This window comes from Oryzias latipes, chromosome 15 (assembly GCF_002234675.1).
Source record: "Oryzias latipes chromosome 15, ASM223467v1".
NCBI lineage: Eukaryota > Metazoa > Chordata > Actinopteri > Beloniformes > Adrianichthyidae > Oryzias > Oryzias latipes.
In genome coordinates this window covers 319,128-335,256 of record NC_019873.2, presented here as the reverse complement: position 1 = coordinate 335,256, position 16,129 = coordinate 319,128, and the positions used below count along the sequence as shown (strand labels likewise).

General features: G+C 42.3%; 1 protein-coding gene across 5 annotated transcripts in view; it reads left to right on the top strand.

The window, feature by feature from the left end:
- The window catches only part of nvl (nuclear VCP-like), a 62,490-nt gene extending 46,772 nt beyond the window's left edge, over window positions 1-15,718 (top strand). For all 5 annotated transcript variants that reach the window (XM_023963694.1, XM_023963691.1, XM_023963693.1 and 2 more), the window contains 8 exons: window positions 1,296-1,358; window positions 1,675-1,794; window positions 4,389-4,488; window positions 4,690-4,796; window positions 12,369-12,445; window positions 12,710-12,786; window positions 15,129-15,226; window positions 15,336-15,718. In XM_023963694.1, the coding sequence (XP_023819462.1) occupies window positions 1,296-1,358; window positions 1,675-1,794; window positions 4,389-4,488; window positions 4,690-4,796; window positions 12,369-12,445; window positions 12,710-12,786; window positions 15,129-15,226; window positions 15,336-15,380 (687 nt within the window). In that variant the 3' untranslated portion in view covers window positions 15,381-15,718. The remainder of the gene's footprint in view (window positions 1-1,295; window positions 1,359-1,674; window positions 1,795-4,388; window positions 4,489-4,689; window positions 4,797-12,368; window positions 12,446-12,709; window positions 12,787-15,128; window positions 15,227-15,335) is intronic.
- Window positions 15,719-16,129: the final 411 nt, after the last annotated feature.

Genomic DNA, 16,129 nt, shown 5'->3' with positions numbered 1-16,129 from the left:
TGATTATTAAACTGAATTCAATAGAATCATGTTGAATCAAGCACCAGGGATGAGTCTTATCTGGGAGTCAGACCACAGTTCAATATCACAGGTGATGCAGCGCTTAAATACCGTAATTTCCGGATTATAAGCCGCTACTTTTGTCACACATTTTCAACCCTGCGGGTTATGTAATGATGCGGCCAATTTATGCATTTTTTAAATTTTTTTTCTCAATGCATTTTTTTCTAACGGCCGCTAGGGAAGCCGGAGCAGAAAAGGTAAGAGTGAGACAGGGGGAATATGGTATATGTGTCGAGGAAGACATAAGTTTAATGTAAATTCCTGCTTTTTGAATGAATAGCACGAACATGGCCTCATGTGCAAATGCAAGAAGAAATGCATATGACCCAGCTTTCAAGTTAAAAGCAGTGTGAAAAAACCCACCATCACCAACGGGTTTGGAAAAGCCGGTCTGCTGCGTGACGGAGAGGACAGCGAGATCTCAGGAGAGAATTTACCTCAGAGTGACACTGACAGTGACAACGAAGGAGACACTGAGAGAGAGTGTGATGAAGAATATCTGACGCAATTCCAATCCTACACTGAGGAGGAAGACTTCCATGGTTTCAGTGCACAGTTACTGCTGCTCTCAGTGACTTTTACCTGTATGTTTTTTTAACCAGCCCTGTTAGTGCTGTCACTACCATATTGCTGCCGTGTTACTGCCGTGTCACAGGCACTGTTTGGAATAGAGCTGTGACGGTGTGAGATTTTTGATCACCCCGGGGATAAAGCAGCAGGAGTTGCGGTGTCGCGGTCCGCCCCCGCTCCCCCAACACAAAATCCCCCAGCAGCTGAGTCGCAAATGAATACCGGTACAAGTGGTAATTATAATGCAGTATTCTTTATTAACAAATAACAGTAACAACTATCTAACTAATGAACTAACTATATAGGTGTTGTAGAATGAGTATGTGTGTCAGCGTGCTGCATGTGTAAGAGGAAGGAGACTGAGTGAGAGCGCTCCCTCTTGCGCTGCACCGCTCTCCCCTCTTTCTTACACACCCGACACCCGGTTTCAGCACATACACATCCTCATTCTACAACATGTTTCATTGTGGGCACATGCGGCTTAGAGACAGGTGCAGCTTATGTATGTACATAATGATTTATCCTTTAAAAATGTAATGAGTGCGGCTCATAATCAGGTGCGCCCTATAGTCCAGAAATTACGGTACTGAGAATGCTTAGACTGCAGTCTGTCTCTTTGAAGATGACTGCAGTCTGTCTCATTGTTCCCTTTCTCCTGGCAGGCAGTGGCCAACGAGTCTGGCCTCAACTTCATCTCTGTGAAAGGTCCAGAGCTTCTCAATATGGTGAGAACTTATACAATAGTGCAGGTCTTTCATTCCAAACGCTGTTGCTCTACAACTCATGCAGTAATGATTTATTGTTGGCATTACATTCACTGCCCTGCTGGTTTTCAGGTGGGGATATTTTTTAATGTATGTATCGTTTAACTATAAATGTTTAGGATTTTTAAAATTCTTCTAACTTTTTTTGCACAATTTACATTTTTATTCGGTGCACCTTGATGTTTGATCCTGGAGATGTTTCGATAGTTGAATTTCCCCATTGTGTGATTAATAAAGAGAATCTTATCTAATCTTTTGTATATGTGTGCGCCTGCAGTATGTGGGGGAGAGCGAGCGTGCCGTCAGGCAGGTCTTCCAGAGAGGACGTAACTCTGCTCCATGTGTGATCTTCTTTGATGAGATTGACGCTCTATGTCCACGGCGGTCAGGCCATGAGGTTAGTTTGGTGTTGACTGTCCAGCATGATGATGCCAACCCATCATGTTTTTTTCTATGAAACAAATTCAGAGATTGACGCTGTGCAGAGTGGACTGTGGAGAAAACTGGGGTTTGACAGCAAGCGACAGTGTTAAATTCAGCCCTTCAGACACCTCCAATCCTGCAGGTGGGGGCTGAAATCTGTTTATAGTTGAAGTTAAAGAGGCCTCCAAACCCCTGACATAAAAAAGGAATAGCAGTCCAGAGAAGGTCAGGGGGCCTAGAGGTCTTTAATAACGCTTTGTAAAGTGGATAAAAATGTATTTCACAAAGAACTGAAGCAGTGAAAATGAACCTACTACTGAGATTCCTGTTTCTGTTTCAAGCCTTTCCTGCTGAACTTACCAAACAACAGTTTTTACAATGGGACAAAATCTTATCAAGATTCATCTGGCTGTCATCTGGCTGCAAATAGCCACGAATTAGATTTAAAACCTTACAGCTTTCCAATGAAAGAGGAGGGATGGCAGTCCCTAAACTAACAGATTACTTTTATTCCACACAACTCAAACCCCTAATAACTCATTGTAATCCAAATTACTATGTCTGTTGGAAAGACATTGAATTCCTTTTACCGTATTTTCACGAGCATAGGCTGCACTGGATTATAGGGCAAAGTTTCATTTTTGGGTGCTTTTTCTGTATTTAACACATACAAAAGGCACACCGGGTTTTAAGGCGCGGGCATGTTAAAACACACCGCTAAAACATGCATCCTATTGTGTTTTTATAAAAAGGCAGCGGGAGCAAAAAACTGAGTTGGTTAAGATTTCTTTTTTAATTTTTTCAGTCATTAATCAGCATCCAAAAATCCATCAAAGTCCTCATCTTCTGTATCTGAAATGAACAGCTGAGCTAAATTTTTGTCAAACACTCCAGGTTCCCTTTGGTCATTGTCAGAGTCCGTCTCGTTGCCATGCCATGAATGATGACGGTTTTTGTGAAAATTCAAAGAACGGTGCAAACAGACACGTTATTCCAAGCTTTTACAATCCATTCATGACTTGTGGCGTAACTCGCCCCCCGCTGCCTCCCAGTCTTAGGAAAACTGTGTCCGCCATTCGACGGCACCTCGTCCATGTTAGTGATGTGGCTGGGCTGGATCTGTTTGTCAGCAATCTTTTCACTGCAGTAGGAGCGGAAGATGGACAGCTTTTTGTTGTAATCCGCTGGGAGTTGCTGTGCAACCGTAGACCTTGCCCGGATGTAAAGATGGTACAGTTTCATAAAATGAAAGCACCAAGATGAACCTCCATGAAAATATTCAATTTTCATTTCCTCTGCAAGCGTTACTGCCTTCAGTCCAATGGGGACTGTAGAAACACTTCTCCCAGCTGTTCTCTGATCATTTTTCACGTCCACACTTCCCTCCTTACCATTCTCATGCTGTCCTCTCCTACATCCTCTTTTCCAAAGTCACGCAACAACACATTAGGCGCACCGCACCATAAGGCACAACGTACGTACGTTTTGGAGAAACTTTACAACACCTTATGGTCGTGAAAATATGGTAGTTTCAGACCCCCCCTACAAGTGCTCATGGGAAACAAAGAGATACGGGAAAACCTAAGAAAAGTTGAAAGTCTGGTCCCAAATAAAGGAGGAATACAGACTACACAACAACTTAAAAATTGTGAGATAGTGCACATATGACCATGATTTCAAGACCAATCAGTTAGACACTAGATTTTGCAACTGGACAGTGCAAGGGTTGAAGACACATCACTCTTTTTTTGACAAGGGAATAATAAAAGAATTCCAAACACTTACGGATAATCATAACTTGGGAAAAAATGATTTTTACAGATATTTACAACTACCCAACTACATTAACAAAGAGATCCTCCACACCAAAAATCCAGAAAGTCACATTGTCTGATTTTTAAAGAATTTAATGACAACCGGGGTGCATTACCATGTCGAACATAGCCCAGCTTCAAGCTCTTCATGTGGTGCCAGTGTGCGGGAACCCCCCCAAAGAGGGCTGGCAGTAACTGAGAATGGGAGGAGGAGGGGAGGGGTTTATTTTGGTTCTGTTCTGACTGTTTGCTGTTTTTTTAAATATTTTTTTCTTTCGTGTCTTGCTGATTACTATTGTGGCTTTGCATTTATGTAAATGGGAAATGGCATTTACTTATATAGTGCTTTTCTACCTACAAGGCCCAAAGCGCTTTACAGTCACAGACCCATTCACACAATGGTGGCGGCTCCGCTGCCGAACACAGGCACCAACCTACCACCATATATGTCTTTATGCATAAGAAAAGTCAAATTAAAACATTGCAATGATATACTGAGCTGTCTTACAAGTCACGGTCCCGTGGGTCAGGTGAGCCACTAGAAGTAGGTTGGAGCTGTTTCCAGCGCTTGCTGTCTCTCCAGCATCTTGTGTCAGCACATTCTTACATTTGGCTCAACCTCATGTTGTATGCTAAAACTCCCTTTTAAAAAGTGAAGCCCCCTGTCCAGCTCTGCAACAGAAGATGGTTCTGTAGCAGACTGACCTGTCAAAAGCACTGCTGTTTAATTCTGACTTGCTGCATCTGTGTTCAGTCAGGAGCCAGTATCCGGGTTGTCAACCAGCTGCTGACAGAGATGGACGGGCTGGAGACCCGCCGACAGGTCTTCATTATGGCTGCTACAAACAGACCAGGTATGAGGAGGCTTAAGCTGTCAGAGTCCTGAAAGGTGTTGATTGTTTCCAACCTGAAGCATGTGGTTTGTGATCATGTGGATATTATTTGCTCAGTTTCAGTTTAGAAGAGAACCGTTTTCTAGATCTGTCGATGTTCTATGCTACCAGTCCGATCTATGAACATGAAGCCAGACTCTGTGTAATGCCTCCATTCTTCAGATATTATTGACCCTGCTGTTCTGAGGCCGGGCCGGCTCGACAAAACGCTCTATGTGGGTCTGCCGGGTCCAGCAGATCGCTGTGCTATTCTGCTTGCCATCACTAAGGTAACTGTATTAAATCTTGGTCAGTAAAGCAGAAATTATAATGCTCAAATCACATAGTTATTTATTAGAAGAGTTAGATTTTTGATTTATTGCTTTAAAAGGAGTGGGAAGAAGCGATCTTCTATAATCCCACACCTACTGAGGTATTTCATTTCATAGATTTCATTATGCAGTTCTGATCAGATTCAGTGGAGATTTATTTTTAAGTAACAAAATCGAGTGCTACTTGATTACCATCAGAAAATTCCCCGCGGCTCCAAGTCATTTTGGTCCGTCAGTCGCCGTCCGTCGAGAAACTTTGGTCGTCGTGCTAATCAAAACTTCCTGGCCCGTCTACCTTGGTCACCTAACGATGCGGCTGCCAAACTCTCCGTCAACTTTGGACTTCTGAACATCCGCTCTCTCACGAGCAAGGGTCATCTCAGCCAAGATCTCCTACTCGACCACAAGTTGGATTTTATTTGCCTAGCAGAGACTTGGCAGCAGCCAAATGACTTCACCTCACTGAATGATGCTACCCCTCCGGGGTTTGTTTACATCGCGCAACCGCGGAGGGGGGCTCGCGATGATCTATCGCGAGAGTTGGAGGATAACGCCTGTGACTGTCCCTTTTTATGAGACTTTTGAGGCAAGTGTATGTCAACTCTCTGGCCCTGTTCCAACTATTGTTGCTGCATTTTACAAACTCCCAAAATCAGTCAAAAATGTTATTGTTGACTTTTCTGCTCTTTTAACTCACCTTTCCACTCTTTCACCCAGAATGATAATGTTAGGGGATTGAGTCCGCTACAGCCGCGCCCGCCGTGCCGTCGCCTGGAACGTCGCGGAGAACGCGTTTATCTAATCTAATATTTTATGTCAAATGTTTATCCATATGATTTATAATAAAGCTGCTCAATAGCCCTGGCCCTGTTGTCCTGCTACAACAAAGAAGATCATCTTCCTGCTGATCCTGTCCGTTCGCTACGACGGAGTTTAAGGGCCACGGTGAGGAAAAAAAATTCTGGCCAACATGACGAGATTAAAGTCGCAATGTTGCGCGAGAGCAGTGAAGCTGAGTCTTTCAGGAGTATTCAGTGTTATGGCTAATGTTAGTGAGCTAGTGGCTTTGTATTTAAGAGTTTACGACAGATTTTTATGGCCACCAAAAAAAAAATTTTATTAGGAGATAAAAACTCGTAAATTTACAGGAAAAAAGTCACAGATTAACAAGGAGAAAACCCCGAAGTTGTCTGTTTATCGGAGCATCGCTTGAAGATGAAATACGTGGAGCCTTTTTTGAAGCTTTATTTCCGGATTATAGGTTTAAAACAAAGAGATTCTGAACCTTCTGGCGACTCAAAATCAGATTATTGTCAGTGGAGCCGTCTTTCTGGGGTTCGGTGTCAGTAAAGCGGACTTTCATTTGTAAAATAAGGAGCTCAGAGACACGTTTGGGTGTAGAGGACCGCTGCAGCCTTTATTCTCCTTTTCATTCACGTAACCTGAAGTTCATCTGTCACATTACGTCATGAACCTGTCATCAGATCCGAACACCAATGCGGAAGTAAACAGTGTTACATACGCCCCCTCCTGCAGATGAAGCTACCCGTTTGATCATTAAAAAACAAAGATGAATGAAAATAGTCTGTTATATTAGCATTACAACGTTGAAAAAGGCAAAAAGTGCTTCTCCTCCTCAGACGGAAGCGTCACACAAACATAGAGATCTGGTCTTTGGTGGAGGAAGAAAGGATTCAAGCAAACAGCTGCAGGGACACCCGATGGCTTCATCATCGGGCTGCAGAGATCCTGCAAACCAACCATCAATAAATAAAACTTTAATAACTTGTAAATCAAACAAATGAGCTTCCAGACATTTGGAACGTTATCAATAAACATTCAGCTCACCTGTTCAACAAAGTTTAGTCGGTCTGCCCTGCTGCTGCACGGCGTTCACCTGCTGCTCTGATGCTCACTTCCACAAAAATCTCTTAAATTTACGAGTTTTTTTTCTCTCGCGCACAACATTGCGACTTAAATCTCGAAACGTTATTTCGACTTTTATCTCGACAAGACGAGTTTTTTCTCGAAACTTTGTGTCGAGTTTTTTCTCGTCATGGCGAGATTAAAGTCGACATGACGACTTTAATCTCGCCACGTTGGCCAGAATTTTTTTCCCTCACCGTGGCCCTAAAACTCCGTCGTAGTTCGCAGCCGTCTAGCTGCATGTCTGCATTTAAAGCACAAAGAGATCATTTCTCATTAAAATGCAGAAAAAAACTAGGTTTTTCTGTAGAAATACATTTTTAGTTCACTCTCTGTGTTCATACAAAATGATTGAGAGAATTGCTGACACATTTGAACATTTATCAGAAGAGTTATTGAAGCAGGAAGTGTGAATCTGTGAAGCTCTTTCTAACTTTACCAAGTTCTCCGAATCCTGCACTCTGATTGGTTGACTCCGCCTCCTCTTACCCTCCCTCACCCCCTAGTTCCATTTTCGGACACAGATCAGTTTTGACACAAGTTTCTCGCAAGGAATGTGTCAGAATTCAGAGCGCAGTTGGAGCGCACCTGTGATTTGCGGCAGCAGATTGGAGCACACGCAGAAGCACATTTGAGCGGTTGGAATCACAGATTTGAAGTTGTAACTCTAAATGAACACATGCAATTGGAAATTTGTCAGTTCACAGCAGAAGATTTTTACACACAGATGCTGATTTTTGATGCACAAGTATTCACATTCTATATTACAAGTTCTTAAATCAAATTCACAAGTGCGTTCTTTTTGACATATTTTTACCTTCATACCAGACCCCCTCCCGTATTCTGATCATATGCTGTTATCTTTTCATGCCAACCTCTCTGTTTCTAAATCTAATCTTCCACGCACCATAAGATTCCGCAAAATTACGGACAATAACCTGGACCATTTATCCTCACTCATCCATAGCCTGCCCAGTCCTGATAGTGCTTCCCCTCCCGAGGAACTGATCTCCCTCTACAATTATAACCTCCATAATTTTCTAGACATTCTCGCCCCACTCAAAACAAGGTCTATCTCGTTCAACGTCTCTGCACCCTGGTTTACTCCTAACCTCAGAAAACTCAAATCTAAAGGTCGTCAACTAGAACGACTCTACAAGAAAACTGGGCTCTCTATTCATAAAGACATGTATTGTAACCATAACATTCATTACAAAGACTCCATCTCCAAGACCAAAACTAATATTTTTCCGGTTTGATAAATTCCGCTAATGGCAACTCAAAGGTCCTATTTTCTATCCTCTCACGTACAACAACCTGCCAAAATTCACTTCCTCCTCATTTGTACTCCTCTGATTTCTGTAACATCCTAGCGTCTTACTTCTCTTCAAAAATCCACGACATTCACCAACAACTTCAATCCAACTCAAGTCAAAATGTAATGGCACCAGCTGTTCTCTCCCCACATCATCTATTCTCATCATTTATTCTACCATGAGTTGAGCAAATCACTGAACTCATTTACAAATCCAAAACCACCTCCTGCCAACTTGACCCAATTCCCACTGCTCTGGTCAAGGCTACTCTCTCCTCTTTATCCCCCCTCATTACTAGCATCATTCCCGCCTCCCTTACGACTGGAACTGTTCGTCCTGTTCTCAAAACCGCAGCTGTCACCCCCATACTGAATAAAACAAGTTCTGATCCCACCAATCTCAATAACTACCGCCCAATCTCTAATGTTCCACTCATTGCAAAAATCCTTGAAAAAACTTTCACCTCTCAACTCCACCCCCACCTCTCTTACAATATTTTTTTATAAAAAACAATTGATATGAACAACTCCAGTCTGGCTTCCGTCAATTTCACAGTACAGAAACAGCCCTCCTTAAAATTACTGACGACCTTCTACTCGCCGCTGACTCTAGTTTAGCCTCCATCCTCCTTCTACTCGGTCTGACTGCTGCCTTTGATACAATCTCTCACCACATCCTTCTGGAAAGACTTTCAACCATTGGCATCACTGACCTACCCCTCAGCTGGTTCCAGTCCTATCAGGCAATTCATACTATTAAAGTCATTCACCTCTCCCACAGTTCCAATTTCCTCAGGTGTGCCCCAAGGCTCTGTCCTAGGGCCCCTGTTATTCATCATTTACCTTCTCCCCCTTGGTTATATCTTCCGTAAACACAACATCCACTTTTACTGCTATGCAGATGATACCCAGCTCTACCTCTCCTCCAAGCCTGACTCCACTCTTCCACACGCCTCCCTCTCCAAATGCCTTCTTGAAATAAAGTCCTGGTTCACTGCAAACTTCATTAAATTAAATAGCAACAAAACTGAACTCCTCATTGTAGGAACAAAGACCACCCTGAATAAACTCCCTAACTTCTCCATTTCCTTCGATAACTGTTCCATCCTTCCCTCCCCACAGGTTAAGAGTCTGGGTGTCATCCTCGACGTCACTCTCTCCTTTACTGCCCACAACAATAACATCATCCGGACCTATTTCCACCTTAGAAACATCCGCCGTCTCCGCCCCTCTCTCAGTCCTCACTCCACAGCCATTCTAGTCCACAGTCTCATCACCTCTCGTCTGGACTACTGCAACTCCCTTTTTATCTGGACTCCCTTACAAAACTATTCACAAACTACAACTGCTCCAAAACTCTGCTGCCCTGATCAGAACACAAACCCCCTCCCCTCTGCATATCACACCTGTCCTACAGAAGCTTCACTGGCTACCAGTGCCTCTCCAGATTAATTATCAAATCCTTATTTTGACCTTCAAAGCGCTCCTTAACTTCGCCCCCCCACATCTGTCTGATCTTATCCATGTTGCCATTCCCACCCGTCATCCTCCTCACTCCAGCTCGTTACACCCTCCGCTCAGCTCGTCACTATGGGGGGCAGAGTTTTCAGCCGCTCTGCCCCCCAGCTCTGGAACTCACTTCCTTCAGGTCTGCGGAACATGAACTCACTCTAAAAATCACGCTAAAAATCTGAAAACCCCCCTCTTCAGATAAGCACACCCACCCTAATCAATTTTATGATTCTATTGTTTTGTTTTGTTTTTAACTAATGTGTCTTTCTTTTAATTGTATTTTATTGTTTTCTATCTATAAGGTGACCTTGGGTGTCTAGAAAGGCGCCATATAAATAAAATTCATTTGTTATTATTAAAGAAAATTGGTAGCTTATTGATTTGAATCAGCCATGTTTTATCTTCATCATTTCAGCAATCACTATTGCACATCCATTAACAAAAACTTAGGGCTCATTGGTTGTTATAAGAGCATTGATTATTTCACCACATCACGTATTTGAAGCATATTCAAACACCAGTTGAGCCTAGACTCCTCTTGTCCTCATGTGAAATTAGTCGCTTTATACATTTTCTTGATCATTTTAGCTGAACATTGTTTGAGCTCATTACTCACTTTTTTGCCCCGCTATAGCCACAAGGGGGCTCAAACCAGGGTCTTATTGTTCCGGTCCCAAGCCTGGTTAAATACAGAGGGTTGTGTCAGGAAGGGCATCCAACGTAAAATCTTTGCCAAACCAGAAATACGAATCCGACCTATGATATCCATGCTGGACATTGGGATTTGTAGTGAGAGCAGGGAACAGGTGGAGGAGAAGCTAAAGAGGTGGAGGCTTGCCCTGAAAAGGAGAGGAATGAAGGTTAATAACTATCGCCATCGCTGCTGTTCACATACAGGGTGCCAGTGGAAACTGAACTACTGTTGGCCTACTGATAGAAGAGTTTCATTTCAAATGAAAGGAAAGGTGTAGAAAGCTGTGGTGAGAGCAGCCATGTTGTTGGCCTAGAGATAGTAGCACAGACAGAAAGCAGAGCTGGAGGTAGCAGAGATGAAGATGCTGAGGTTCTCCTTTGGAGGGACCAGGATGGATAGGAATAAGTACATCAGAGGAACAGCACATGCTGGAGGTTTTGAAGATAAAGTCAGAAAGGCCAGACTGAGATGGTTTAGACATGTCCATGAGAGAGACAGTGAATCTATTGGTAGAAGGATGCTGAGTCTAGAGCTGCCAGGCAGTCTAGAGGAAGACCAAGGAGGATGTTTGTGGATGCAGGATGTGGATGAAGACATGAAGGTAGATGGTGTTAGAGGAGAGGATGCAGAAGACAGGGAATAGATGAAGAGAGAGCCCTGAAGAGAAAAGCTGAAAGAAAAAGATTATTTCTTTAGACCAAAGGTTCTACTGATAAATAGATAAATATAATTTTTTACATTTCTGGCGATAACAATATATAATCATACTACTATAATTGTGAAACTTGAATGCTCTTTTGCTCAAAAGAGAAATATGTAATCATCAGCCGGTTGTTTAGATTTAAATATTTATTTTCTATCATACTTTAAACATAACAGTAAAGGAACATGATGAAACAAGTTTATTTTCAGATAACAAAAAAAGCCATATATATTACAAATTATACTGAAAATTAAAGCAACGTTTTAAAGGAGAACAAGAATAAAACGCACCACTAAACTGATCAGTTTGACTGAACAAACACAAGATTGTAACTATTTTACACACAAAAAGCTTTTGCGTTTTACATTTTGAACTATTTTCGGAATTGAAAAAATTAAATTGCATAAAAGTATAAAGATGAACGATGAAAATGTATAAACACGTCTTTATTGTCATCTAAGTGTAAACTCAAATTCAAACAAATTTAGAGAGATTTCCTAATTCTGCGTGATTACATTTTAGATGAAATCATAACCAAAAAAAAACAGCCTGAAAACATAACGTTATGGATTATTGTCATTATATGTCATTTACATTAAAGCTGCAGCGCTCTGACGAGGGAAGGGGGCGGGGGGTCTCAGCACATGTGACACAGGTTGCAGTTTTTGCTGTAACATCGGCTCTGTAATGGTCCAAAGAGCTGATAATACACAATGGATTCAGTTCTGTTATATTAAAAAAATATTTTTTATTAATGCCCTACAAATGAAAGACTTCTGAAAGTGAAAATAGAATTTCAAGAGCCCAAAGTCTGCTGAATAGTTTAAAAGTTGAATGGTTTCTGTAGTTGAACGCCTTCTTGACCTTTTTCATTTTGTAGAGCTGAGAGGTTTTAGTTAAAAAAAGGGGCATGTGAAGATTCTATCAGCCGTTTTCAATGGAGTTTTTAAAAAGCGGTAGTTAGGTGAACAGTTTAAAAAGTGGAAGAACTTTGGAGCATCCATCTCCTGAAGGAGTTGAAGGTTTTGATAATCGAATGAGTTGAACAGGTGAAGGGGTTGATGAGCCAGGAAGGTCCAAATAGTATACAGAAGAAAAACAGAAACACTATGTGTGTGTGAATGCTCCACAGCATTGACACACACAATAAAGAGTGTGAATGCTGTATAACGTTCACACTATAATATTGGGGCCAATCTAATTTATTTTAAAAAAAATCACAGAACTGGGTTAAAAGTATTTGGCAAAGATTAGAGGTGCCAAATAAAGCATTACAGTATCATTGTTGAGAAACACTATATCCTGCTTTGGAAAATGCTCCTATTTTCATTCAAAAATATGACAAACAGACTTTGAATGTTTTTTATTGATTTGTTTTAGGGAGGAACCAGGCCTCAGCTAGGCCCAGATGTCCATCTTGAAGAAATTGCATCAGATGAGCGCTGCAGCAGCTTCTCGTAAGTGAAGTCGCTTCATGCCTCCCCCGGTTACCTGCTTCCGCATATGTAGTGACTCCACCAACTTCTTGTGGATCTGATGTAAAAACGGAAACCTGACGTTTTCTTTCTATCAATTCAGTCAATCAGTTTCTGCCTGCTCACCCATGAAAAGCCTCGGCCCCTTTCTGTTTTTGTGTCTCCCTGTTTGCAACACAGGGAGACTTTAGGCTGTTAGGCTTTAGAAACAAACATGTCTGTGTCCCTTCTCTCTGTATGATGCAGAGGAGCTGACCTGACTGCCTTGGTGAGGGAAGCTTCTGTAAATGCTCTCAAGGACTATTTGAAGTCCCAGCAAGGAGGTAAGACACTCCAGCCAAACCTCAACCTGTTCACAAAAATGACCGTTTTTCAGAACAGCTGTCCTTTCAAAAAGTAACTCTCATCCATACTTTAAATCAGGGGTCTCAAACTTGCGGCCCCCACCGTAATATGGATGTTTAATGTTAATGCGTCCCGCCAGTTTGTATGACTGATGCTTTTTATTTGTTGTGCGTGGAGCTGATGAACCAACCAATCACAGGGGGGTATATGACTCTTGGGGGCGTGACATTGACCGGGCTTGAAAGCAGAGGAACATTTAAGGCAGGACACCTGACAGCCCCCTCCCCGCACCACAAGAAGGAGTTTCTTACTTCCCTTTTAAGAACGTGTTTATTCGCTCGTTATTTTCTAAATACATGCAGTCCGTGCTGAGCTTTTCTCTGGGTCGCATGGACCCGGAGGAGGTTTGAGGTTATGGTTACGGTTAGGCGCGCGGCGGTGTATCATCAACCCTGACCAAACAGTTCTCTCCACTCCTGCAGGAGGTGGGTCGCTGTGGAGAATAAATGTCCCACACCTACATGTGTGGCAGCTAACGGGTTCTAACATTAAACACGTGCAAGTAACAACATGTAGAAACACTAAAAATATGTGTGGAAAATGCAACAATAGACGTGTTTGGGAGGAACCAGCATCTCGCCTGGATCGTTAGCGAGACCAGGCCGAGGGGGGGTGAAGGCGAAGCTGCAGCGATGCTGAAGGAGAACAGGAAGTTGGAGTTGTCCTTAACATTCAATTTAGTTTTAATATGCCTCTCCCCCTTAGTGTGATCTGTTATTATATCTTTATAATTATTTTAATGTTGTGTGATGTATGTAGCCTTTTTTTAATCAATTGGTATTTTAAATAATTTTAATGGATCATTCAACTACAAAAACCGTCAGGACACATTTCCCACCATGCATTGTTTTGTAGTCTATTGGCGGCTTTCAAGTCAGTGCAGTATTACATTTCCAGCTGTGTTCACGTAGGTTGGGGCCTTGCTGCTCCCGCCCCTTTCTCCTGATATTTTTGTGATGATTGACAGGTGATGTTGGAGCAAAAGCAAAAACATCCGTCACACACCAGGTGATCTGTGCAGCATTGCGTCCACCTGGGTGATCTCAAACACGCATCTTGGCTGCACTTATTTGGTGTCACCAACATGACTTTCCATCCGTTTTTTATAAAAACTTAGGAGTGGCTGACCGGCTGCTCTACCATAACTTGTGACCAGTTCAAATGTGCAAAAAGTCATAAGAAAGAAAATCCAAAAATGGTTTCTGAATATTGTTTGTCCTATACTGATTTGTGGTTTAAAATGTAAACTTAAAAAAAAGTCTGCACGGTGCCGCAGTGGTTAGTGGTTAGGCTCCGGCAGCCCCGTGACCCCGAAAGGGACTAAACAGAATAGAAAATGAAGGAATGAATGAATGAACTTAAAATATAAATTCAACACAGACTCTAAATAGGGAGCACACACTCTCTGACTTCTCCACCCTAAATTTCAATAAGTCCAAGTCCAGTCCAGATTTCCTGACAATCATCTTCATCCACACTGAGGGTCTCAGCTGTTTGGGAGGAAGTGCTGCCAAGTGTCCATCAGTAAGAAGAAGACAAGAGAAGCCGATGTTCAGAAGAAGCATTGATGGAGGTTACAGAACTGTAGAATTTAAGTCTTCTTTTGTGTTAATAGTTATGATTCAACAGTGTTAACTGAACTGTGTTAATAAGGGCGTTTAAATTAGAAAATAGCAGAAATAGAAGACTAAATAAACAAAAATGTATTACTGATTTATTTACTTATTGATTTTTTATTCACGTATTTTATTTGAATGAAAGTTTTATAAGTACATTTTGTACAGAAAACAGTTAATAATAGAGTATAGAGTGTGTTATCTTAGATGACCCCCCCCCTTCCATTGAGGTGTTCTCCCTACCATGACAAAGGTGGATAAAGGTGGAAAGAGTTCATGTAATCCATGGACACCAGTGAAGATCACAAATCATTGAAGAAAAAAGGTTCAGAGCACTGTCTAGTGGGTCTAGATGACCCAACTCCCAGCGTTAAAGTGTCTAGGATAGCACAAGGGTTAATATTTTAGTATACGTTCCATACACATTTATTGGCTCTCAGACACTCACAAGTTGTGTGTGCATGTGTGTGTGCGCATTGAAGTTGCGGCCCTCCCTCAGCTAGACCCTGCCTTCTGTGGCCCCCAGGTAAATTGCTTTAAAGACTGAGAAACTTGTAGTTATTCGAATTTTCCTCCACACATCCATTGGTGCTGCCCTCCAGGTCTTCATTCCTCACCTCAGGGTTGTTCATTCCTGTTCTCAGGTGAGGCTCTTCCCTCTGGCTGCACTGTTGACATTCAAGTGAGCAGAGTTCACTTTGAAGAAGCCCTCAACAAAGTTCGTCCCTCTGTGTCCCCAAAGGTAAGGAGATTCTTTCAGATAGAATAATGGTGGTCTTGGTGCAATCCAGCAGCAGCGACGTCCGTTCATGTGCTTTGTGTTGAAAGCTTGTGTGCGTTTGTGTATCCAGGAACAGCTGCGGTACGAGCAGCTCAGAGATTCACTCCAAAGATGACGTCCACCTGATCCTTGATCTTCATTCTTCAGCAGACGGCATCTGTGTGGTGGGGGGATTTTGTTGTCACATTCCTCCTCAAAACTGCAGCCTCCTATCCCAGTGTTGATGGTTCGTCCCAATTACTCAGACGTGCTCGAGGTTTTAGATAAACAGATGCAAGCACCTTCATCCTCTGACAAGTCAAAAAGGATAATGCAGAACCAGGAACCTGCAGTTTCAACACCCTAAGATCCAACAGAGCTCAGCAGTCTCTAAACCATGTCAGCAGTTCAGCGACAAACGGTGGGATCTTCTCTGGTGTGTCATCACAGCATGTTAATAAATTTGTTTAAGTATTTTGTGTCATCAATTGATTACAACATACAAACTCACCTGTTCAGTGGTTTCAGACAGGAGCTTCCAGAAGCCTAAGAACCGTGCAGTAACAGGAACAAGCTCTCATTGGCTGGAAAGCCACTAAATTCTTATGTTCCTAAACATTTACATTATCTTGACTCGATCAGGATTTAGGAGACACCCAAATGTCAACAAATTTGAAAGGCAGAAAACCAAACATACATGTAAATGTGAGACTCCTTTAACCCTTGTGCTATCTTAATGACCCCCCCCCCCCCCCCTTCCATTGACGTGTTCTCCCTACCATAATAAAGGTGGATAAAGGTGGAAAGATTTCATGTAATCCATGGACACCAGTGAAGATCACAAATCATTGAAGAAAAAAGGTTCAGAGCACTGTCTAGTGGGTC